This window comes from Rhipicephalus microplus, chromosome 4, assembly GCF_043290135.1.
Source record: "Rhipicephalus microplus isolate Deutch F79 chromosome 4, USDA_Rmic, whole genome shotgun sequence".
In the NCBI taxonomy this organism is placed as follows: Eukaryota; Metazoa; Arthropoda; class Arachnida; order Ixodida; family Ixodidae; genus Rhipicephalus; species Rhipicephalus microplus.
In genome coordinates this window covers 62,668,968-62,692,768 of record NC_134703.1, presented here as the reverse complement: position 1 = coordinate 62,692,768, position 23,801 = coordinate 62,668,968, and the positions used below count along the sequence as shown (strand labels likewise).

General features: G+C 45.0%; 2 protein-coding genes across 3 annotated transcripts in view; both read left to right on the top strand.

Annotated features, from left to right (window-relative positions):
* The window catches only part of pHCl-1 (pH-sensitive chloride channel 1), a 76,641-nt gene extending 69,826 nt beyond the window's left edge, over positions 1 to 6,815 (top strand). Inside the window, exon 9 of the mRNA XM_037423051.2 lies at positions 6,020 to 6,815. Coding sequence (XP_037278948.1) covers positions 6,020 to 6,424 — 405 coding nt within the window. The 3' untranslated portion in view covers positions 6,425 to 6,815. The remainder of the gene's footprint in view (positions 1 to 6,019) is intronic.
* A 2,302-nt stretch (positions 6,816 to 9,117) lies between these two features.
* On the top strand, positions 9,118 to 18,692 carry LOC142813922 (uncharacterized). Of its 2 annotated transcripts, XM_075891878.1 has the most exons (4): positions 9,118 to 9,273; positions 9,348 to 9,388; positions 16,451 to 16,965; positions 18,346 to 18,692. In XM_075891878.1, the coding sequence occupies exons 3-4, from the start codon at positions 16,830 to 16,832 to the stop codon at positions 18,543 to 18,545; spliced, it is 336 nt and encodes a 111-aa protein (XP_075747993.1). In that variant the 5' UTR covers positions 9,118 to 9,273; positions 9,348 to 9,388; positions 16,451 to 16,829; the 3' UTR covers positions 18,546 to 18,692. The 2 variants fall into 2 exon arrangements, with proteins under 2 accessions (XP_075747993.1, XP_075747994.1); XM_075891879.1 differs by lacking the exons at positions 9,118 to 9,273; positions 9,348 to 9,388 and adding an exon at positions 15,907 to 16,037.
* Positions 18,693 to 23,801: the final 5,109 nt, after the last annotated feature.

Genomic DNA, 23,801 nt, shown 5'->3' with positions numbered 1-23,801 from the left:
TCGGTGGCAAATCACAATATGGTGGAGTGGTTGTGAAAACCAAAATTTACAGCCACAATTTGTTTAATGTATATTGTTGCCACTAGAAAATACTGGGGGCAAGGAAAGCTACAAAGAAAGTTGTACATAAAATAGTGATGCTTACCAGACACTGAGCCGTCGATGTCAGGGGCGTGCAGTGCCAACCCTATTATGTGACCAGTCATGCATGGCACTTATTGCGTCAGCAAAAGCGTACACTATCACAATGATCACGTGTGTGAGACCTGTTTCTGGGGCAAAAAATAGCTCCGTTTTAAGCTACACAACATCTAACTGACGGGAAGAATGAAAAAATATATATAAATACACGAATTCTTTACTCCTGCTAAGCTAACAGATATGCAAACCTGAGGAACAGGACTAACAGTACTCAATGAAGGTCCATTCAGTGCCATGTAAACCGATGCGTGGCTCATGCATGCAATAATTGTTCACCCAATATGTACACTAATCAAGCATCGTCTTGTGTTAACATGAAAATTGGTTAGATAATTCAACAGTTTTTAGATGCGAAATGGTGCGCGGCGTGACCAACACTACTGCACATGCGCAACAGCTGGCCTAATCACTGCCAGAACGCGCGTTTCGGCCTGTGTAAGAGGCTGTGGGCTCTCCCCCTTACGCTCTCTCATAAACCCGGTGATGGCGTCGGGGAACAACATTGCGCAGATGCGCGATGAACCCACGTGCTTCCGGGTGGCATGGCGATGAACCCGCGTGGCCTGCTCCAACAAGAGGTCGGGACGAGTACCAGCAACAGAAACTATAGCGAATTCATGGTGCTGATATTTACTTCATCAGCCACCATAGATGCTTTAGAAGAAAAAATCTCGAAACATTGTTATCACTTTGGCGCAGGCTCAGTGCGCTTTATAGCCTCTGAGATGCGTTCGTGGGCTTTCACGATAGTAATAAATATTAAACTGCGGGAGTTTGGCATGTCAAAACAGGATATAATTATGAGACACGCCGTAGTTAAGGGCTTTGGAAGCCTTATAACCACCTTGGTTCCTTGAAGTTTCATTTCATTTCATTTCATTTATTTATACTGTTAGCCCAGAAGTGGGCCGTTACAGGGTGGAAGTACAAACAATTATTTGCAAAAAGAAGTACCGTACAGGTCTCGAGATAATTTCTCGGTATTATTGTGACCAGCAACTCGAAGTTATACATAACATACATAAATGGAACACACATGCGATGCAATACATACGCGCAGAACAGCACATGACGCATTTGAGGCGGCACTTTTGCACCGCGCTGAAGATTTGAAAGACAACTACTGCAGAAACATGCAACCAACAAAAAGTACACACACACGCAAAAAAAAAACATATGTCAATGTTATTCGGAAAATAAACGTTTTAGATTCTGTTCAAATGATGTAAGCGAGGAACAACCAATTATAGACTCTGGCAGCATATTCCAATCTTCAATAGCACGTGGAAAGTAACTGAACTTAAAGCAATCGTTACGTGGGACTAGGGGTGGTATATACATATTATGGCGATGTCTGGAGTGTTCTTGTGTGTTGACCTGGAAGTAATCTGAATAGTTTAGTTTAAAATGATTATGAATTAACTGGAAGAGGAATTTCAGACGCTCAATCCTCGTCCTAAGTTCAGGACTATCCAGTCCAGCTTTTTTACAGAGTTCAGTAGGAGAATGATGTCGGCGATATTTATTAAAAATAAATCTCGCACCAAGTCGCTGTATTTTTGTTATTTTATTGCAGTTTGTCTTTGTGTAAGGGTCCCAGACAATTTTAGAATATTCGATAATAGGTCTGACAAGAGTTTTGTAAGCAAGACACTTTATATCAGATGGGGCGGTATAAAGGTTACGTCTAAGGCTATACAATGCCTTGGTAGCCCTGGAGCATACATTATCAATATGAGTGTTCCACCGGAGGTCGGGCGTGAACCATAACCCAAGATATTTATAGTTTTGTACACGCTTGAGGAAAGCATTGCAAATCTGGTAGTTGTAATCTAGAGGTGATTTCTTTCTAGTTATAGTCATAAAGACTGTTTTTTCTGTGTTCAAACTCATTTGCCATTCTTCGCACCAATCCTTTATTCTTTGAAGATTGTTGTTTAGATTAACTTGGTCATGTTCAGTCTCGATTCTGCTATAAACAACACAGTCATCGGCAAATAACCTTATCGGGACCGTAACGCGGTTTGGTAGGTCATTTATATATAACAAAAATAAAAGGGGACCCAGCACGCTCCCCTGGGGAACTCCAGAATTCACTGCAACTGCTCTAGACTGTTTATTTTTTATTTGAACAAACTGCTGACGGCAGCTGAGATAGGATGAAAACCATTATGTCAAGTGATTATTTTGAAACGTTTTGTCAATTTTAAACAGTAGCTTTGAGTGCGATACTTTATCAAATGCCTTTGCGAAATCCAAATATACCACATCAGTTTGACCACACAAATTGATTGTTTTTGAAAGATCATGAACAAATTCGATTAACTGAGTTGTTGTAGATAAGCCTCGGCGGAAGCCATGCTGCTTCGAAGATAATAGATTGTGCGTATCAAGATAGGACATCAAGTGTTTGTTAATAATGTGCTCGAGTATCTTTGAACATGTACTGATAAGCGAAATAGGACGGTAGTTGCGCACGTCCCGAGAGGAGCCACCTTTGTGAACAGGGGTAATTTCAGCCTGCTTCCACGCTAGTGGGAAAGAGCCACTGCGCAGGGACGACTGAAATATTTTTGTAAGGAAGCGAGCCGCCCATTCAGCGTATCTGTACAGAAATTCGTTTGGTATACCATCAGGGCCGGGGGTTTTTCTTGTATTTATATTAAGTAAAAGATTTAGGACACCCTCTTCGCTAATTACCACATCATCGATCGGCCGCTGCAATGGTGACGTAGAAAACTCGGGCAAAATGCCATTATCATGAGTAAACACAGAAGCGAAAAAAGAATTGAAATCATCAACACGTTGTTGAGTAATTTCAGGTGGCCTCGGAGAGCTTGCTGGGGGAGTTACAAAGCGCCAAAACCTTGAGGGGGCTTCCTTCAAGTATTTCGTCAATGTCACATTGAAAAACCGATCCTTGGACTGCTTGATCAGACGTTTCAGTTCTTGTCTCATTGAAGAAATGCAAGCTATTCCTTCAGGGGTACAATTTTTTGCACAAGATTTCCGTTTCCGTTTTAGTTTTCTTTTTGTGTGAATGATTTCTCTGGTAATCCAGGGATTGGTTTTACAAATGCGTTTTCTAATCCTAGGTACATAGCTGTCTATGCACTTCCCTACAACAATTGAAAAGAAATGCCATAGCCTATCAGTGCTGCAGTCAGTGTTGTAAAGGACCTGAAATTCATCAAAGGACCTTTCAAGAAAGTCCAAAATAGACACATCATCAGCCGCCATAAAATTCAATACAGTGCTAAGTGTGGGTTTACCCAAGGTGTCTGGGGACAATGCTAGGTGTGTTACTACCATTCTGTGGTCGGATAGGCCTTCTACAACTTCACAATGGCTGAGTAACGGCAACAGCTTTGGGGACACAAAAACCAAATCAAGGATAGATGACCTTGTAGTCCCTATCCGAGTAAATTCAGTGACAGTTTGCGTTAGCCCGTAGCAGAATGCCAGCTCCAGTAGTTGCTCAGCACTTGCAACCTGTTCCGATAAGTTCTCTAAGGCTGTGCAGTACACGTGCCTCTAGCACTTCGCTTCCATCGAAACGTGACCACCACGGCCATGATTGAGTACACGTTTTTCGGGTTAGCAACCCAGAGCCATTACCACTGTACCACTATGGTGGCCTCGTGAGTTATACACACTGAGCTGAGTTTATTTTTTATGTAAAGTGTGATTAGGTGTATTGAACTAGCGAATTGTCGCAACTGGGCCGCAACGGAAAAGGACCGTACGGCAAGGCTGGCAAAAGCAGTACAGGTTCTCGCGCAATAAGAACGTGGTCTTTTCTTCCTATTTCGCAGGTGCATACACGTCCGTGCACATCATCATCATTATCATCATCATCATCCTGACTGCGTCCAGTGCAGGGCGAAGGCCTCTCCCATTATCCGCCAATCAACCCGGTCTTGTGTTTTCCGTTGCCACGTTATGCCGGCGAACTTTTTAATCTCATCGGCCCACCTAACTTTCTATCTTTCCTTCGTGCGTTTGCCTTTTCTAGAAATCCATTCAGTTCTCCTTAGGCACCAATGGTTATCCTGCCTATGTGCTACGTTCCCTGCCCATGTTCATTTTTTCCTCTTGATTTCAAATGTGATATCCTCAACCCTGGTTAGTTCCTTGCTATCTTCTTGTCTCTTAAGGTTACACAAATGCTCCTCAACAAAAAGAATCTAATCCGAAAAAGGATGAAAACAAGAAATAAGGATAAGACAAACAGCATCACTTTAGTTATGCATTACCTAACCCAAGCTTTATTTTTAATTCATCTTTGGAAATTGTGGCCCTCGCTTGACAGCAAACTGAGTGAGGGTCAACCCTGGTATCACGTCTGTCTTCCCGCACATTCAGGCTTTGCCATTATACTTCCACCTGCGGTTTACTCATAAACGAGAGTAAACAGCTCAAACACCAGCACGCGCGAGCATTTCCGCTTGTTTAACGCCAGACGAACTTTTACGATGAATCCTTACTAAGTAGGGCGACTTTCTGTCGTTCTCCTGTGTTTACTGCCCCACCATCTTGAACGTTAAGAGATGCGTGCGTAGGTCGTATTCAGCACATGAAGTAGCCGGGCAACGGGGGTTACGCTTGTTTTCTTCAGAGTATTCACATATGACCACAAAATAGCGATGAAAAGTTGCAGCATAGCACATTTCATTTGTATCTACGCATTGAGGATGGTGTAATGCGTTGTGAAACTTTAACGCTCCTACATCAATTACCAGCTCTGTAATTATGTGCTCATTCACTTTTCTAAACGTTCTAGCAGACTAGTATGCTGATGAGATAAACAAGACAGCTTGCTTATATTTCAAAAATGACAGAGGAAAGTAGTGGGTAACTATTACACTATATTTAACGTGAATATATTAAATCCTTAGGAGTAAACCATCTACGTAAGTGATCCGGAGAATCCCAGGTGTGTTTCAGGAAGAAGGCAGAATCTAGCCCGATTATTTCGCTGAACCATGAAGCTTGGTGATATCAAAACAGCAATTCCACCACGACTCTTTTCAGGGGGGCATTTCTGGCCACACTCTTTATTTTCGTTTTATATGAGCCCTTTTTCAGCGAATTCGGAAAAATATCATATATGCGTTCTGGTTTCTGTTACTCACTTGAAAGCTTTGTAAGGACCAATTTCAGCCAATGACGAATGTGAATATATATCAATAGTGAAGGTAGCCAGCAAATGCCAAATTATTGTGGTGTACCAAAGTACACAATTTAATAATAAATTTGCCTTTTCTAACAATTTTCTTGCGTTCAAAATTCACTGCAAAATAACCGTTATGATCCTCGCTCTTAAATATGGCACATGACGCAAATTTTTAGCTGCCTAGTTGTCCAAGACGACATTCAAGTTGTTTTCATCTAGTCTCTCATATGAAGTCTCTCATCTGGTTGCATACACTATTTCCTCAGCAGCAAAGCCTAGTCTTCCATGTTGCGCTTCAATAAACGCGCACTGTGGTGTGATTTTGACAGCCGCATGGCACGCTGATGATGAGGAACACGCATGAGTGACCTGAAATTCACGCAGTTAGGTTTTGAAGTGGTGTATTTTGTTTATGTAGTGGAATATCTCAACGAGATTTGAACAATAACAACAGAAGCAAGCCCTTGAGCTTCGTTTTTCTTCACCAGCACAGAACAAAAAAGTCGTGCATGTTTGCTGACCAGAATTCACGATTCATTCTCGAAGATGTCTAGCACATACGCCACACCAGTTCGAGCTCGACGAACCAGCTCGCACAATCATAACACTCGATCATTCGTACTCGCTTCCTGTTCCCCGCAGGAGCAGCATCCAAGCACAAACCACAGGGCGAGCCCGGGAGGCCTTTCGGCGGAGCAGGAGAACAGCCTTCTGCGACCTGCTGCGCCGGGCCTGGCCGGGTTAGACACCAGCGTCAGCACGACCGACGACCTCGGAGGAGGCGAGCGGCCCTCGTCGTCCTGCGGCGTCGGCCCAGCGGGCAGCGGCCAGCGGCTGCGCGCCGTCGCCTCGGTGCTCGCGTGGCTGCGGCGGCCACAGCTGCTGCCCAGACAGCTGCCTCCAAAGCCGCGCATCGCCAAGGCCATCGATTACTTCTCGCGTACCGTGTTCCCCGTCCTGTTCGGAGTCTTCACCTTCGGATTCTTCCTGGCGTACGCCGTCATTGGTCCCTCGGCCGAGGAGAACTGGAAACTCATCGAATACTAGACAGCCCGGAACGCGTCGCCGTTGCCGTGTCGTACCGTTCAGACGTGGCGGGGAGCCAGCTGCGGTACTTGGTGAAGAAACTACTGTGCCAGCCTTCTTTGCTGCAGTGTTTGCGTCGGGCATACTCGAAGCGGCAGGACCAACGTCGACTCCCGATCCCCCTTTCCCGACTTCTCAACGCCCGTGCCAGTCCCAACACGCATGTTTGCGAGCTAACATGAATGATGCGCACATTTCTCGAGCAGGCTTATGCTTACCACTGTGCCACCTAACACACTGTCTCACTGCACTCTGCATGCTCTAAGGTTTCGGCAGAGGCGGCCACCTCATCTTAACTTGTGTATAGTCAGCCTTCATTGCGGGATGGTGCAACTTGACATAAAAAAACGACATCATCACAGGACTAATTATGAAATGGAAGCGCACAACGTAGAAGCAGACGGAAAGACAGGGACAAGCGCTAACACAGGGTAGCGCTTGTCCCTGTCTTTCCGTCTGCTTCTACGTTGTGCGCTTCCATTTCATAATTAGTCATGTATCACCAACTCGCCCAATCAACCATTTTGACAAATCATCACAGGACGTCGGCCACCATTAGGTGGGGCTCCCCGCCACGTCTCTGCTGCACTGCGGTAACACGGTGACGGTAATACGCGTACGTCAGTTTAAACAAAACAAAACAAAAAAGAGAAAGAAGGGAAATCACCTGTCACTAACCAGAGGCTCGCCCTTCCTACTGCCGCCCCGCCGAAACCGCCATCCTAACGACTACCGCCACCCCTCCTGACGACACCCACCCCTTCACACCTCTTCGCAACAGCAGCAAGCAACACTTTGCGTTCGCGCTTGGTCTGTGATGTCCTCCTCCAACACCAACCGACACCTCCTCTGTTCCCCGCTGCTTCTTGCACTGTGCCTTGTTTGTTTGCTAAGTCCAAAAAAAAAAAAAAGGTTGTGCTTTGGACGCTTCGACAATCTCCCCCGCGTGCCTCCGCGCTTTCCCCTCATACACCCTGGGAGACCGCTTGTTAAAGAATGGCTGCTGCCGCCGCCTACATCGTGCTGCAGGTGGTGCATCTTTTTCTATATTGACTTTTTACCAACACTGTTACGTTTATCGACTCATCGGTCACAAACTGAATTGTTGTGACACCGAGGGTCAATGATGACCCGGAGGTGGCTCTTCGTCGGACGCGAGCGTGTTTCTGCAAGAGAAGTGGTTTTTTTTCGAGTGCCGTTCTCGGGAAAGAAGTTTAAACGGTAACAGAGGAAAGTGAATAAATATCGCAGGTGAATAACCCGGGCCAAGCCAAGTTTATAGAGCGCCAAGACGAATGGGAAGAAGAAGAGGAGACGGCTCAGAATAACAAAAAATATATAAATATATATGACGTTTTTCTTCGACGAGGCGGGAACATTGTGGTCGTCGTCGTAAGAGACTCTGCACAGACGGGGGGGCCATTCGCTCTTCTTCCCCATTCCTCGCTGGCCCCACCACCAACTTTCCCGTATTTCTTCTACAGAGATTTTCAAACTATAGAGCGCCGTCTTTTTTCTCCTGTAGGCAGAACACCTCCCGCTCTTGTATGCAACTCCGTTCTCGCATAAACACATGAAATAAACCAATTTTTCGAATGAACAGCTTTACACGTTCTTTTCGATTTCCCGTCAGCCATCAAGCCAAAAGTACTCAATGTCGATATTTCAGGATTTATATGCAAACGCAACTGTTCATGTTTCTGTTGAGCGAATCAAACACGGAGTTTCCACAAAACGTTTCAGGAGTGGTGAAACGAAATTTTAAACAGACTCATCATTACATCAAACTGTGTTAAATTTCCAACAAGTGTTCACGCAATATACGTGTGACTAAACCATACAGCTAACGGTGAAACTGTTGTTTCGATCCTTTGCAGATATCTGTTGAAGTCTAATTCGGCAAGACGGAGCCATGACACGTACCCTGATATGAAAGAATAATTAATGGGAGAAAAAATGATATTTCCTGAGAGAGGTAGCGAGAAAAAGAGTGTTGGACCAGCCCTGTTCAAATGAAATTAGTTTACTTAGGAATATGAAACAGCTACTTTGTAAGCAAAACATCATGGTGACGTCCTCAGCACCATAAAAAAATTTTGGAGTAACCGCACATGGTAGAATTCAGATTTCTATAATAATTCTTTTGAAGTAGCCTCAGTTTAACTAAATCTTTTGTATGCTTTAGGAAAACACTAAAAACGACGAAAAAGAGACTCGCAACAACAGCGACAGCGTTAACGTTGTGTTTGTTTCGGTGATGCATTTACATACTCTAAAAAGTGTTACAAGAAAACTTTCGATTGCCGTCACATACGGAAGAGTGTCGCGACGTAAGCAAAAACGTCATGCATTAACATCGCTGGCATAGCGCCACGACGCTGTACACTTATTTTGTTCTGGATTTACTGACCAGGGCAAGTAGAGCTAACCTGCGAAGCGGCATGACATACCTTCCTGCCCCTGCTCCCTCTTTCTTACGCCAACCAACTACTGATACTGGCAGAATAGCGATACCACTGCAACAGCAGGCAGAATGTTTCCTTGTACTCGAACGTTTGAGTGGTGATGTTGCACCACACGTGACGTGCCTGCTCAAGTCACGTGATACACCCCGTGACGTTGACCGGAAGTCTCGCTACTGCGCTCTTCAAAAACCAAATTTTAGCTTAGACGCACTACAAGTGGCAGCCAGATTACCATCACCAACACAAGGCCTCATGTCTGGCGGGTCTGGGGAAGGAGAAAAGGAACAGCGCTGGCGTGATCTGAGCGAACAGCTGCTGGGGCAGCCAGAGCTAGCGTTCAAGGAGGTACGTGCCCACGACCTAATCTGCGCTGAGCTCGCACGCGAAGGATTCGCTGTTCAGCGCAACTATCTTTTCAGCGCAAGTTTCCGCGCAGAGTACAAGCTATCCCCGTATCCAGGTAAGTACAGGCTTTTGCTTAGAGCATATCTTTCAGCCAGCAAAACGTTCACGATCGGTGTCAACTCACGTTATTCGCTTCTTTCAACCGGCAAGTAACATTGTGAAAATCCACGATGAGTAACGCGCATGTGCACATGTAGCATGGTCTAATAACGGCCGTCGCCATGCCTGGTTCTGCGCCCTGCATTCTTTCACGGAAAAACTACTGATTAGCTCGACGGCGTTATAATATTGGCACTCATGTTCATCAATATATATTTAGCTAACCTTGTTCTTCTGTGCAAAAAATCTTCCTCCGATTATGCTGCGCGAAATAATCGCGAAATCGTCTGACCAGTGCTCAAGAACGGAACGAAAAAAATTGTTGAACTGAACCTCCCCCCCCCCCCCCATTTTTTTTCTTCTTTTCGTCGGCTGTTTCGCGCGATGTATCAGTCAGTGAGGCAATGTTTTCAGTATTAAATGCGAAGCATTTCTTAGCGAACTTCGGCGACTTTGAGCGTATCTATCTATCTATCTATCTATCTATCTATCTATCTATCTATCTATCTATCTATCTATCTATCTATCTATCTATCTATCTATCTATCTATCTATCTATCTATCTATCTATCTATCTATCTATCTATCTATCTATCTATCTAGCCGCTTACGTTTGGGTGCTCTCGTGGTCACCCCCTTAACTTAGCGTGAACCAAAATTAGCATGGGAGGGTAAGATGGTTTGACGAATAAGACGCGTTGCTCAAGACCTCAATAATGTCACAATCCCGTCACGTGCGTCGCCATAAACGTCCAGCCAAACAGTGGCACATACCCGCGGGCGGGTATGTGCCGCTGTTATGCGGGTATGTGCTACAGGTGATTGACACTTAGTATCTACCCAGGAACAACGAGAACACACATGGGCAATTTTAACGTGCGAGTGTTAAGAAATAATCGAAATCGGTAGCGTCAACCCGAGGAATGCAAAGAATAAATGTAAGGGTCCCAGCTGGAATCGAACCCAAACATTCTGCGTGGCAATAAAGCATTTTACGACAGAATTATGCCAGGTCTCGGAACTACTTTTCAAATAGACGTTAATCTTCGTGAAACGTCAACAGTGGTTGCAGTGCTGCCTACCCAATTTTATAAACATTACACATGTGCTCCTTTTATACATCCGTCACGTCGGGTTATCGTCAATTGTGGTTAGTTACCATGCGCTGAAGTTGATTTATGTGGCAGTGTACAGGGTCAGCATCCTTGCGCGCATCAGCGCTTCATATCAGCTTGTGGTGTTGCTAATACATATGTTGCAGTTGGCATCGTTGCGCAAGTGCAAATAACTGATTATACAAACTTCTGCAACTCTTCAACATATGTCTGTGCGTGCACCGTTTGTACACATATTTAGCGTCATTTCATGACGTGTCACGCAATAAATAAAATTGCAACATGGTCACCTTCCCTCCACATCCTTCGCATAACTTCAATTACTAGGTACGTGGGATCTGCCAAATTTTTTCTCTGTATTATCTTTTTTTTCTTTTTTGCTTTTTTATAGTTTGCTCACACTTTCTCTGACCACTTATTCATCATCGAAATCGAAAAAGCCAATTTCTGTATTTCTTGGATCTGTTTTTATTAGTGACCCTTAATTTTTTATTTCTAGCGTGCCACGAAGTACCGCAGAACACATCGAAAATAATTAGGAAAGTTGATGGTCTCGTTGAAGTGACCATCCCTTGATAGTGTTTGTAAGAGCTTTATAATTCTGACGACCATCAACAGTGTTAACCATTTACAAACGTTCCTATCGATGTCATGAGAAGGTCCTGATAGCACTATTTTCTCGTTAAATAACTTGATGGGTCCCCTGATAAGGCATGCAAATGTTTGCACTATCTTGTGCGAAACTGACTGTTTTCGGGAGATCTATTTTGGAAAAGAGCACAATTATTGGCAGAAACAAATGACGTAATGGAACGGTAAGCTTCTCGTTCATTTTAAGACGCACCGTACAAAAGTTTTAAAAGTGCTAGGAAAGCCACGCCGCGGTGGTCTAGTGGCTAAGGTACTCGGCTGCTGACCCGCAGGTCGCGGGTTCGATTCCCGGCTGCGGCGGCTGCATTTCCGATGGAGGCGGAAATGTTGTAGGCCCGTGTGCTGAGATTTGGGCGCACGTTAAAGAACCCCAGGTGGTCGAAATTTCCGGAGCCCCCCACTACGGCGTCTCTCATAATCATATGGTGGTTTTGGGACGTTAAACACCACAAATCAATCAATCAAAAGTGCTAGGAAATGCGCCTATTTGGTGCCACGAACGAAGCTAAGATAAAACAAAAAAACAGAGCAAAACTGATACTTATTTAGCTTCCTCCGCCGGAAGATTACGAGTATAATGCCACACTTCCTCCTCAAGTATTGTTATCGCCCCGTTTCAATGTCAGTAATTCTCAGCGAAAACCACACCTGATGTGTTCGAGAAGCTTCGGGCTGCAGTAGATCATTTTGCTTAGAGTACGCACACTTCGCGAACATAACAGATTATTGTGAAACCTACGTGGCCGCTAGCGACAACGCTAGAATATTCAACGGCGTGCACGTGTATGAATGCCGACGCATTTCACCGCTTGTCGGTTGATCGACGGTCTACGCTCTGCTCACCGCTATCAGTACCAGTGCATATCATTGTAATCTGACTTTTCGTTGACTGGCCACAAGATCGGCCCACATGATTTCATCTTCAACCTTAATCTGCCTTCGTCGACTGTACGACCACGTGACAATATCCTCAGCAGATGCTTTGTAGAGCGAAACAAAATACGGAAACGGGAAGGAATATACGGAGAGAATGGAGTGTTACTAGCAACAAGATGTTTATTTTTGAACTCGGACCACTTTTAAGCCATATTCGTCGAGCAGACAGATAAGCACGTGTGATCACTCGGATAATGCGCGACAATGTCATCTATCTAAAAAAACAACGGATAAACCATGTATCACCATATACGCAGAAAACCAAGCTCCTTGGGTGACAATTCAATCAAAGGCTTGCTAGTACAAGCATCGCCAAGAGAATTAATAAGTCTGATCGGCTTCCACGATCATAGGAGCCAACTCATCTTGATGCCGACCAACAATGATTGTATTCTGGAACAAAGGCCGGTGACCACATGCATGAACTTGATGAGCGAGAAACCCTTGCGCCGGCAGTTTATTCGGTTTGAAAATGTGCTTTTTTAGTCACTCATTCACGCACCTACGGGTTTGGCTGACGTATTGTATTCCACACGAGAACGGAATAAGACAACCGGTTCTGGTGGTGCTACGACCCACGTGCTCAGAAACCTTTACTCCCATTTCATTCGGGTCATTACAAACTAATCAAGAGAGGCATAGTGACGACATACCTCAATAACGCATTGAACAAGTCATGTGTACACCTAATGAAGCAGAGCTTCCATAATCAAATCTCGCGATTGCAAGGATCTGGCTATCAGGACCACGTTTTAGTTTCCGTTGCAGAAAAAGAGTTGAAAAGAATTCGCGGAAGTTCAAGCAAACCTAATGTTCATGACAATATACCTGCAAACGAGACGCACCGCCATAATTCCATATCTTCACCAGCTGCCACATAGCCTAAAGAAGGTGGCGTTTCCGGACAATATTAGGATGATATTTTCAGTGCAGGATAAACTTGAGAAACTCTGCGTCATGACGAATTCATCTCGAGAGGAAAAAGTGGTGCGCACAAAAAGGCGTACGCACAAATTTGTTGAGTGCATATCGTGTGTTATTTCTTATTCTGTGTTATTGTCTTATTTCGCTCTCGTGTGAAAAACAATGCCAGCCAAGCCCGTAGGTGTGCGAATGAGTGATTGAGAGAGCACAGTTACAAATCAAATGAACTGTCGCAGGAAGGTTTTCTCGCTCTCCATGTTCATGCATGTGGTTGCCAGCCTTTGTCCCAGAATACAATTATTGTTGGTCGGCATCAAGATGAGTTGACTCGTTTGATCGTGGAAGCCGAACTTATTGACGCTCTTGGCGATTTTTGTATCAGCAAGCCTTCGATCGCATTGTCATTCAAGTAGCCTGGTTTTCTGCGCACACGGTGATACTTGGTTTATCTGTTATGTTTCTTTTAGGTAGATGACATTGTCGCGCATTTATCTGGCTGCTTATCTGTCTGTCTGACAGTTTTGGCTTAAAAGCGGTCTGAGTTCGAAAATAAACTTGTTGTATCTAGTAGCGCTCTATTTTCTCCGTCTATTCCTTCCTGGCTCCGTATTTCACCTAGCGCTACAAAACATTCTTTCAAATGCACCACCAACAAGCGCACATTGAACTCTCCTCAGCAGAATAACGCGAGTGCAGACGTCAGGTAACAATTTCATTATTTTGTAATTTTTTTTCGGTTGCATTATCCGAAAAATGAGTTGCCCCGAAACCTACAGCCCCCGAACAGCACAATTGTTGTATAATGCTGTAGTGTGGAAAGTTGGGCGAGTCGGCTTGAAGACATTCTTGGAAACAGTTTGTAGTCTCGCCTTTCGTTTTTTCATCGATTGTATGAGCGCCGAAATGTTGCCAAGAAAGCACAATTGTTGTCTTTATTTGTAAACGCTGGTTTGTATGCTAGTTGACGTTAGGTCACCCAAAAGGCTTGCTTTTATTCATAGTAACTCGAACCATCCCCGTTACGTGGGATGACTGGACTGAGAAGACTGCAAAGCTTGCACTAGATGTAACGAAAGTCATGCACAGTCTAGCACTACCGCCAGCTTTCAAACACTAGTCTTCACAGAGAGGGCGCCACAATCCCGTTAATAGCACAAGGGCGGTGAAAACGTAGTCTCAAGCGAAGCTTCGAGAGCAGGAATTCCGTAAGACGACTCTAAAAGCGATAACTGTATAAACTGCAATTATCTCCATGTGGACTGAAGTGTTTGTTTTAAATGAATGGTTTTCCAAGACGGAATATAAAGAGTCGGGGAACGCTAACCTTCATTTATTGTTTATCTTCTCAACTGCATAAACTTTTTTGCTCTAAGCTAATGCTGCAGAATTAGGCTTGCAGTTTTTTTTTCATTTTCTTGCTTCATTTAGTGTTCAATGTGTCAACATCGGTTCCCATGAAAGAGGCGTGCTTTACTATGAATGCCCTCAATTTAACTAACATATGGGCACCGGACGCGTCCTAAATGGCAAAAAACGTGAAAGAAATGCATATATGCAGGCATGAATGCAACGCTGAAGCGAGTCCTTCGCAATTTTCTGGTAACACTGCTATATAAAAATGGGGTGAGTCGACGTGCTGGCTCAGTGGCAACAATAGGTAGCCAAGCTCAATTACGAGTCGACCCACTCACAATTACTAAGACCGAGCCGAGAGTCTGAGTCTGAGTGAGTCCGGATGAGTAATAGTTTGGCGAGTTTGAGTCCGGTTGAGGAATATTTTAGTGAGCCTTAGGCCCGTATTCACAAACACTCCTCGGCTCACACTCGACCTCGAGAGATCCTTGAGACTTTCTGTGTTCCAGAAATTGCAATGCGAAACAGTCCTCAATGATTCCTTTAGGTAGAGTTTGAGTCGAGGATCGTTTGTGAATACGAGCTTTAGTCCGAGTGAATCCGGTTGCGTAAAACTTGGAGTCTGGATGAGCATGAGCCCTAAACGCTACATATATTTCTTGGGTGAGTCTGAGTGAGCTCGCACTTGTCATTTTCAACGTAGGGTTACATATGCTCACCTGTCAGCAAAACTATGAGCATTATCTTGATCAGAGGTGTGAGTTAGAGGAAGAGGGTAGTGCCAAGATCTCCCCCACAACTCCTTCACGGCGCATACTAGATAGAAATTATTTGTGTGATTCACATCATATTTCATAAAAACGTCTTCACTCAGTTTTTTAACCACTGGTAATGCGTTTTTGAAGCTACATTATCAGAAGACTTATCGTAGAGCGCCAATTGTGAGATATTGCCGTTAAAGAGCATTTACACTGTGACTGTAAGTGCTAATTTTACGCCAGTGAACTCGTGACTTGACTCACTCCGGGTCACTCCGACTCACAGCTCGACCTGACGCTGAGTGAGCTTGAATTAGTCGACTCATGAGACCCGTGGCGTAAAATGAGCTCGGCTGAGCAATATGTTGGAGTCTCGCGAATCTGGCAGAGAAAAGATATTGTGAATCTTAGTCCAAGTGAATTCTCAAAGGAAAATGCAGTTTATTTAGTTAGCATGCGTGAGTTGCAATGTTTTCGCCGACCTATGTAACAACAGTATTGTGCTGCCAAAAAAAAATTACTCATTTGCCAGAGCACTGGCCCTTGCAGTTATGCGTACACTACTTAGTTCCTGTCTACGAAAGCACATTCCTAAATCAGTATAAACGCAACAAACTATCTCAATGCGCTGTTTCACTCGACTGAAATCATACATCGCACTTATCTCCTTGTCTATCTGTCTTTCTGTCATTCTGTCAAGAATAGCCTACAAAGCTAAGTCAAACCGTACGCAGCGCCAATAGATGGCGTCGCTGTTGCACTCGTCTGTGAACGCGAAGCTCTGCCTGGGCTGGGCTATTCCTGCGGTCACAACCTGGTGGCTGCTGGTACGCTTGCCGCTGCATCGACCATTCGCCGTAGCATGAAGGTACGAATAAGTAAATAGCATTGAAGTTTTAAAGCTACGACTGCCATAACCTTGTCGCAGTTCTAAAGGGTGCAGTTAAAGCAGACTGCTAGCTGTTCAGTTGCGACCAGCACCCAGACAGTTTTGATGGGCCCACTTCAAAAAATTTCTACGGGTGGTGTCGGTATTTAGCCTTCGCTAATCTGGCGAGAGAGATACAAAGCTAAAACAAACACCTTTACTGCATGAGAAACTTCGAAAGGGGTGGGGGGGGTCCTATTTTAAGGCGAGTCGAGTTTAGACCACTTCTTGGGTTCCCATTAGCCACTGTAGTTTATCTTAGAGGTGATTATCCCCCTCGCTCACTGGTGGTGTAATAAAACAACTCTGGTTGGACCAATTCTAAAATTTTGACGTCATAATGCTTTCCGCAGAAGCAACGGGTGAACGGTTGGCTCGTAGTATTCGGTGATCCGGGCTCCGAAGCTTCTCGACCGTACTCCAAGACGCGTCTTCTAGATGAGGGTGCCCTGACGGGCCACCGCGCTCTTAGGATTACAGCCTAACTCGCCACACGATGCCAGGCTCTGTCCCGGCATCGAACAAGAGAGCTTCGCTGGACAATGGCTCGACGTGTGGTTTCATGGTGTGGCGTCAGTGGATGCTGCCGTGCTCCTCTACTGGATCCTTGCGAGCCACTGCCGCGGAGTCGTCAACCACACTGGATGCAGTCCACATGAGCCGACAACGCGATCCGAGTCGCAGTACGTTCTTCTCGCTCCTGATGACGTGACGTTGTGCGGGCGGAGGAAAATGGCCGAAGACGCTGTGCTGGGAGTGGCCAAGGCCACCGGGTGCTTTTTTGAGTGCAGATTCAGCAAGCCCAGGCCCCGGCCAATTTTCAACCATGTCTTGGAACAACTTTACTTTAATCAGGTGCAAAACACAGGTAAGAACTGAGGGACTTCTGTCCTAATATGCCCTTAAGATAAGCACCGGAGACACAGAAAAATACTTTGAATTGATACGGTCAGTGTCATCCTTCTGCGTCTACTCAGCCACCACTAAAAAATTGAGTAGTAATATGAATGACGCGTAGCTTCTTGGAGAAGATGTGGATGGCCATGAAAACAAGGCCAAAACGCTGGCAGGGTACCCGTACAAGTCGTGTGATATACCATGCTTCATTGTATATTCGTCATCACGGCGCTTCAGTACTAGATAAAGGTCCCTTGGGGCTTTCGTCTAACTTTCATCTATTTTCCTTAAAGTTTTTCAGGAATACAACAGACAGCTTGTAACTGAACGGTGCAGGTAATTATGATAACAATCATCACCATGATGACTATAACCCGTTGCAGCGCAAAGGCATCTCCCATTTTGCGCCAATCAATCCGATCCTGTACTTTCTGGTGCTACGTTGTACCCGCAACGCAAACTTCTTAATTTCATCTGCCCACGCAATTCTCCGTCTCCGCCTCATACGTTTGCCTTCTCTGGGAGTACACGCAGTTACCCTTAATGATCAGCGGTTATCCTGCCTACGCACTACACACCCGGCCTATGTACATTTCTTCTTCATTTCACCATGTAATGTCCTTAACAACATTACCGGCTAAGATCGAGGATGCCACACTTCCATTGTTGTCCTATCTGCTGCACGTTAATGAGAGAAAAATTAAAAAACCCTTACGTACCTAGATGTAGATGCATGTTAAGCATCTCTGGCTAGTAGATATTCATTCGATCGGCCCCATATTACATGACTCGCAATCACGTCTCGATTTGACCATGCAAAAATTAAGACAATATAATTTTTTAACCAAGACCATGCACTCGACAGAGCTTGCAGTGTATTGTCTGGCGAAGCGACCAGTTGTACTGATGAGAAAACATCACAGCTGCAAGGAGGTTCTTGCTGATGAATGAACTGATTGAAAGTTTGACACGTTCTTATTGTCTTATTTTAATGACTCCATGGCTGTAGCACTAGCAACACGTCAAACTATCGGTTGAATGATGGAAACAAAGAAACTTGCATTATACGCCCGACACATACAACTGTTTTTGGTCTTTCTATTCTGCTGTGTGTGTCCGTCTTTTCTGCGCTACACTAAAGTAGGAAATGCCCGCACAAGCTGCTCAAACAAACTGCCCTCAGGGCCGCTTTCTTCCAGAGAGGTAGTGCTAGATAGATTTCATAAACACGCGTACCAAGACAGCTTTATTTGCACGAATCCGACATCCAGATTTCCTCCGGAAAGTTGAGTTCAGCCTGGTATTGCATTTAAGCCTCACTTTCGCTTTTTTGCTCTGTCTCTCTTTGCAGGCGTGGCCCCATCGTTGTTTTCATGCTCTAGCAGTCAATGGTATGGCGCCTGGTCCGACTGGGGAAGGCTGTCACGTGCGTTGCCATGCCTGCGTGCTACTTACATAGTGCCCGGAGCTCAGGGCCCACCGCACTCGCGTGCCTTCGCCGATGTCGTCGCGTCACCACCGGCACTGAACGCAACCTTCGAAGCCGCGTAGGCACTGGCAGCCACTGCCCTCAAGGTTCTCGAGCAGCGGGACGACTCCTTGGTAGCCCAGCACCTGCTGCAACAAGCACCGGTGCAAGTGTCACCTATAAGCGCACGCTGAATAAAGAAATAGCTTAAATGTGCAAGAACCTATATAGATAGCGAATTGTGTATGTTATATGCTAGCCCCCCATAAAAATATCAAGCCCCGCCGCGGTGGTCTAGTGGCTAAGGTACTCGGCTGCTGACCCGCAGGTCGCGGGTTCAAATCCCGGCTGCGGCGGCTGCATTTCCGATGGAGGCGGAAATGTTGTAGGCCCGTGTACTCAGATTTGGGTGCACGTTAAAGAACCCCAGGTGGTCAAAATTTCCGGAGCCCTCCACTTCGGCGTCTCTCATAATCATATGGTGGTTTTGGGACGTTAAACCCCACAAATATAAATCTAATCATAAAAATATCAAGGCCTTAATGGTGCAATGTGACGCATATTCTGCGTCGTTCAAAGAGATAGAAACTTCTTGAACGCATGGTGTCGCTAGAGCCAAGGCTTCGACAAGCGGTTTAGTCGTCATGAAGGCAGCAGCTGCCTACCGTGGCGCACATATGTGTATGCTTCTTACCCTCTCCTCTAACGACTCCTGGTCACAATAATTTCTCGCATCTTTAGGGTTTCATCTTCCACTGAAGTTCCGCCCTATTTGGATATCCTTCGAAATAGTTGCTAAAGTGTTCCGAAGTTTACAGTTAGAGTGACTGCAACCTTGAGACACTTTTCCACTGTACTTGCCTCGGTACCCACATTAGGCATTTATGCCAAGCTTGTTGGTTAATTATTCTCGTTATCATCATCACTAGCAGGGGCAGCAGCAGCGGCACTCTGAGTATGCCGTGCACTGCATGGCAGAGGTCTCTCCCACGTTCTACCAATCAACCCGGTCCTGTGGTTTTTGCTGCCACGTTTTACTTGCAAACTTTTTGATCTTATCTGCCCACCTGATTTTCTGTTTCCCTTTCACGCGTTTGCCTTCTTTTGGAATCTAGTTATCCTTAATCACCAGTGGTTATAATTCCTACATACTATGTGCCCGACCCTTGTCCGTTTCTTTTTGATTTCAAGTTTCATATCCTTAACCCCCGTTTGTTCGTAACTCTCACTCTGATCCTTTCCAGGTATATAACAGCTGCATCTTACCGGTACTTATCCACGAGGCAGAAACCTGGAGGCTTACAAAGAGGCTTCAACTCTTAGCGGGCTCCTGCTCCATGCGTTCTTTTTGTCGTGAAATTCAGGCTCGTCTCGTAGGAGACTGGAAGGTCCGTTAAACATGTAGGAGCGGTTTTTGGAGGAATCCTGATGTTGAAGTGCTTCTTCTGCAAGTGCCCTAAAACATTATAAAATACCTGCTGCTGAACAATAAAGTTTGTCGATTCACAAGTTTTAAACGCGTAAACATTTATACGACAACCCAGGAACATCTGCGTCTACCCGGCTGTCCGTTCCTCTCGTTGCTCTCACAGGTAAGATGAATTGCTGCAAAAAAAAAAGTCTAAACAAAAACCACCACTCAGAACTCCGTTAGAATCTGTATAAGACACGCGTAGACTTATAGCTTTATTGTGGGAAACTCTAACGTTTCAATTTTCCCCGGAACTGTAAGTTGCAGTGGCATTGCGTCTAAACTCTTCTTATGGTCTAATGAAAGCGCATTCGACTACCATCTAAATATTTGCGTATTTGGCATTCAATTTTCGCAAAGTCGGAATTTCTTTCATGGGTTAAATTGTTCTAAGCCTCGATAGAAAGTGTGGTTCTTTCATTGTTCTAAAGCAAAGCTGTGTATGGCTAGGCGAAAGCCGAATTCGTTCTCTCTATCTTCACAGTTTTTTTTTTTTCACATTATTATAAGAAACTCTATGTCCGGAACGTCCTAGCGCATATGCTCCGCATAGCCTTGAGAAGCTCCACTACTCGCCACACTGGTCCACTAAACATGAAGACAGGAACACATGAGTCACAAACACCAATGATGTTTTCTGCATAGACGTAGCCGATGGTAGAGATGCCGTTAACCCGCCCTCGGGATTAATTTTGTGATAATGACCAGGTAAGCATGTTTCACCTACAGTCGTTAATAATGTGTGGCGAGGGCTTCGGTGGCAATTCCCTGCATCACAGGCGCACAACATGCATGATTAGGATGTATTCCTAACCTCAAAGCGCACGTGCGTAGCGTAGTCGGTAAAACACTCGCCGTCTGAGTGTGGGGATCGAGGTTTCAAGCCCAGCACCGTTAGTCACGCTCGTTTCTAAGCTTTCTTTATAGCGATTCGTTTGAAGTGGCAGAGTGACCAACAGTGATAAAGTTTCCTCATTGATTTGAAAGAGAAGTGCTTACGCGTGAAAAAAAAAAAAGTAGTGCCACACCTTCAGAACCACCGTACAGGTAAACTGTAATCCACAGAGTGCACATTTGGCTAGCACGATCACGTGGTGTCGTAAACCGGCCTCCAGATTTCAAGTGCGCCTGTTTGGACGAGCTTCTTCCTAGGGGGAGTATGTTATAGTGGTTATGACGCTTGCTTTCGCATATATAGAGCCCTGGTTTGAACCCGCCACGACAAGGAAATATATATTATTCATTAATCTATTCACCCTTCACTGGCCACGTGCTCAGAGTGACAAAAATTTTCTGCCTTTCATATTTTTTAACACTTAACGCCAGTACAACGCATTCACATTGCTACGTGCGATTGCATGGAGTTGAAGAAGACAAAGCAGATAGACTGGCGCGAGCTAATCTGTGTGGCTGGCGCTGCTCGCTTAACCAGCTGTAAATACATCGGTGGCTACCCCTCCGAGTCGGTCTCCTTCTCGTAACAGTATGGTTCAGATATAAGCGAAGTTTGTGAGCGTTGGCATTCGGCCTAGTAGCCAACGCATCAGTCGCCAGAGAGTGTGAATCTAGGTCCGAAACCCACCACCATCAAGGAAAAGTATTTCATCCTACACCTTCTTTTTTTGTCTACACGCAATCAACAGCCAAAATACAGAGTACTATTTCAAACCTCACTTGCCTGCCCTTCCGTGACCATTCATTTAATGACTGTGCTCAGTGCAACCGCAAACCCCTTCATAGCTCCTTTCTTAGTGATTCGGCATTCGTGTCTCTGCTCTTTCAGTTCAAATGATGTATGAGTGGGAGTCTTCCGGAAAAAGATGTCTGCCCGTGGTTTGTCTTCGATTGATTGATATATGTCATTTAACGTCCCAAAACCACCTTATGATTATGAGAGACGCCGAAGTGGAGGGCTCCGGAAATTTCGACCCCCTGGGTTTCTTCAACGTGCGCCCAAATCTGAACACATGGAGTATAGAGGAAAAGTCGTATCCAACAGCAGCCACCTCTCCGCATTCCTCGAATAAAATTGACTTCTTGAAAACACACCCAGTAGAAACATAATCCGGTCGTTTATTACACCTGTAGTAGTGAAATATCAGCATATAGGTGCACCACTGCTGGGCCTGACGTCAGGCGAAAGTTGAGCCTTATCGTGGGTGATAAGGGCCAAAACCTTTTTTTTTCAAATTCTTTTCAACTTTTCAATTTTTAGTCTGGTAGAGCCGACCTGTCAGGGAATATTTGCCTCGGAAAGTACGCATACCGGGCGCATCGTTACTAGCTGTGACGTCAGACAAAAGTTGAGCCTTATCGTGGGTGATAAGACCTAATCTTTTTCGACTGCTTTTTGACGTTTCTTGTGGGAAAGCCAACCCATCAGGGAATATTTGCCCCGGAAAATATGAATACCGGTCGCATCTTACAAGCAGTGACGTCACAAAAAAGTTGAGCTTCATCGTGGGTGATAAGTGCATAAAGTTTTTCCGAGTGCTTTTTGACGTGCATTGTGGGAAAGCCGACCTATCAGGAAATATATGACTCGGAAGATACGAATACTGGGCGCATCATACAAGCTGTGACGTCAGACAAAAGTGGAGCCTTGTCGTGGGTGATAAGGGCCTAAACTTTTTCGAGTGCTTTTCGACGTCTATTGTGAGAAAGCCAACCCATCAGAGAATATTTGCCCTGGAAAATACGAGTACCAGGCGCATCGTACAAGCTGTGACGTCAGACAAAAGTTTTGCCTTATCATGGATGATAAGGGCCTAAACTTTTTCGACTGCTTTTTGACGTTTGTTGTGGGAAAGCCAATCTATCAGGGAATATTTGCCTTGGAAAATACGAATACCGGACGCATCGTTACAAGCTGTGACGTCACAAAAACGTTGAGCCTTATCGTGGGTGATAAGGGCCTAAACTTTTTCGACTGCTTTTTGACGTTTATTGTGGGAAAGCCAATCTATCAGGGAATATTTGCCTCAGAAAATACGAATACCGGACGCATCATTACAAGTTGTGACGTCAGACAAAAGTTGAGCCTTATCGCTGGTGATAAGGGCATAAACTTTTTCGACTGCTTTTTGACGTTTATTGTGGGAAAGCCAATCTATCAGGGAATATTTGCCTCGGAAAATACGAATACCGGGCGCATCGTTACAAGATGTGACGTCAGACAAAAGTTGAGCCTTATCACTGGTGATAAGGGCCTAAACTTTTTCGACTGCTTTTCGACGTTTATTGTGGGAAAGCCAACCTATCGGGGAATATTTGCCTTGGAAAATACGAATACTGGGCGCATCATTACAAGTTGTGACGTCAGACAAAAGTTGAGCCTTATCGCTGGTGATAAGGGCATAAACTTTTTCGACTGCTTTTTGACGTTTATTGTGGGAAAGCCAATCTATCAGGGAATATTTGCCTCGGAAAATACGAATACCGGGCGCATCGTTACAAGCTGTGACGTCAGACAAAAGTTGAGCCTTATCACTGGTGATAAGGGCCTAAACTTTTTCGACTGCTTTTCGACGTTTATTGTGGGAAAGCCAACCTATCGGGGAATATTTGCCTTGGAAAATACGAATACTGGGCGCATCATAACAAGTTGTGACGTCAGACAAAAGTTGAGCCTTTTCGTGGGTGATAATGACCTAAACTTCCTAACCGAAGAATGGAGATGGGTGGAAATGAAAACAATAAAAAATTTTTGGTCTGAATAAGGATCGAACCCAGGCCCTTTGAAGGAGCGGGGGGGGGGGGGGGGTAAACATGTCTTGTACCACACAGCCATGCTCCTGCGTGGAAATGCAGTTAAACTAACTTTCACTGCTTGGAAATGCAGAGAACAAAATGGGCCCCGTATCTGGAT

What these genes read in the sequence shown, in the direction of transcription:
- LOC142813922 (XM_075891878.1), top strand. Translation starts at nt 16,830, where the DNA reads ATGGCCGAAGACGCTGTGCTGGGAGTGGCCAAGGCCACCGGGTGCTTT. An exon ending in TAATCAGGTGCAAAACACAG is followed by an intron (nt 16,966 to 18,345) that starts GTAAGAACTGAG and finishes CTCTCTTTGCAG; the next exon opens with GCGTGGCCCCATCGTTGTTT.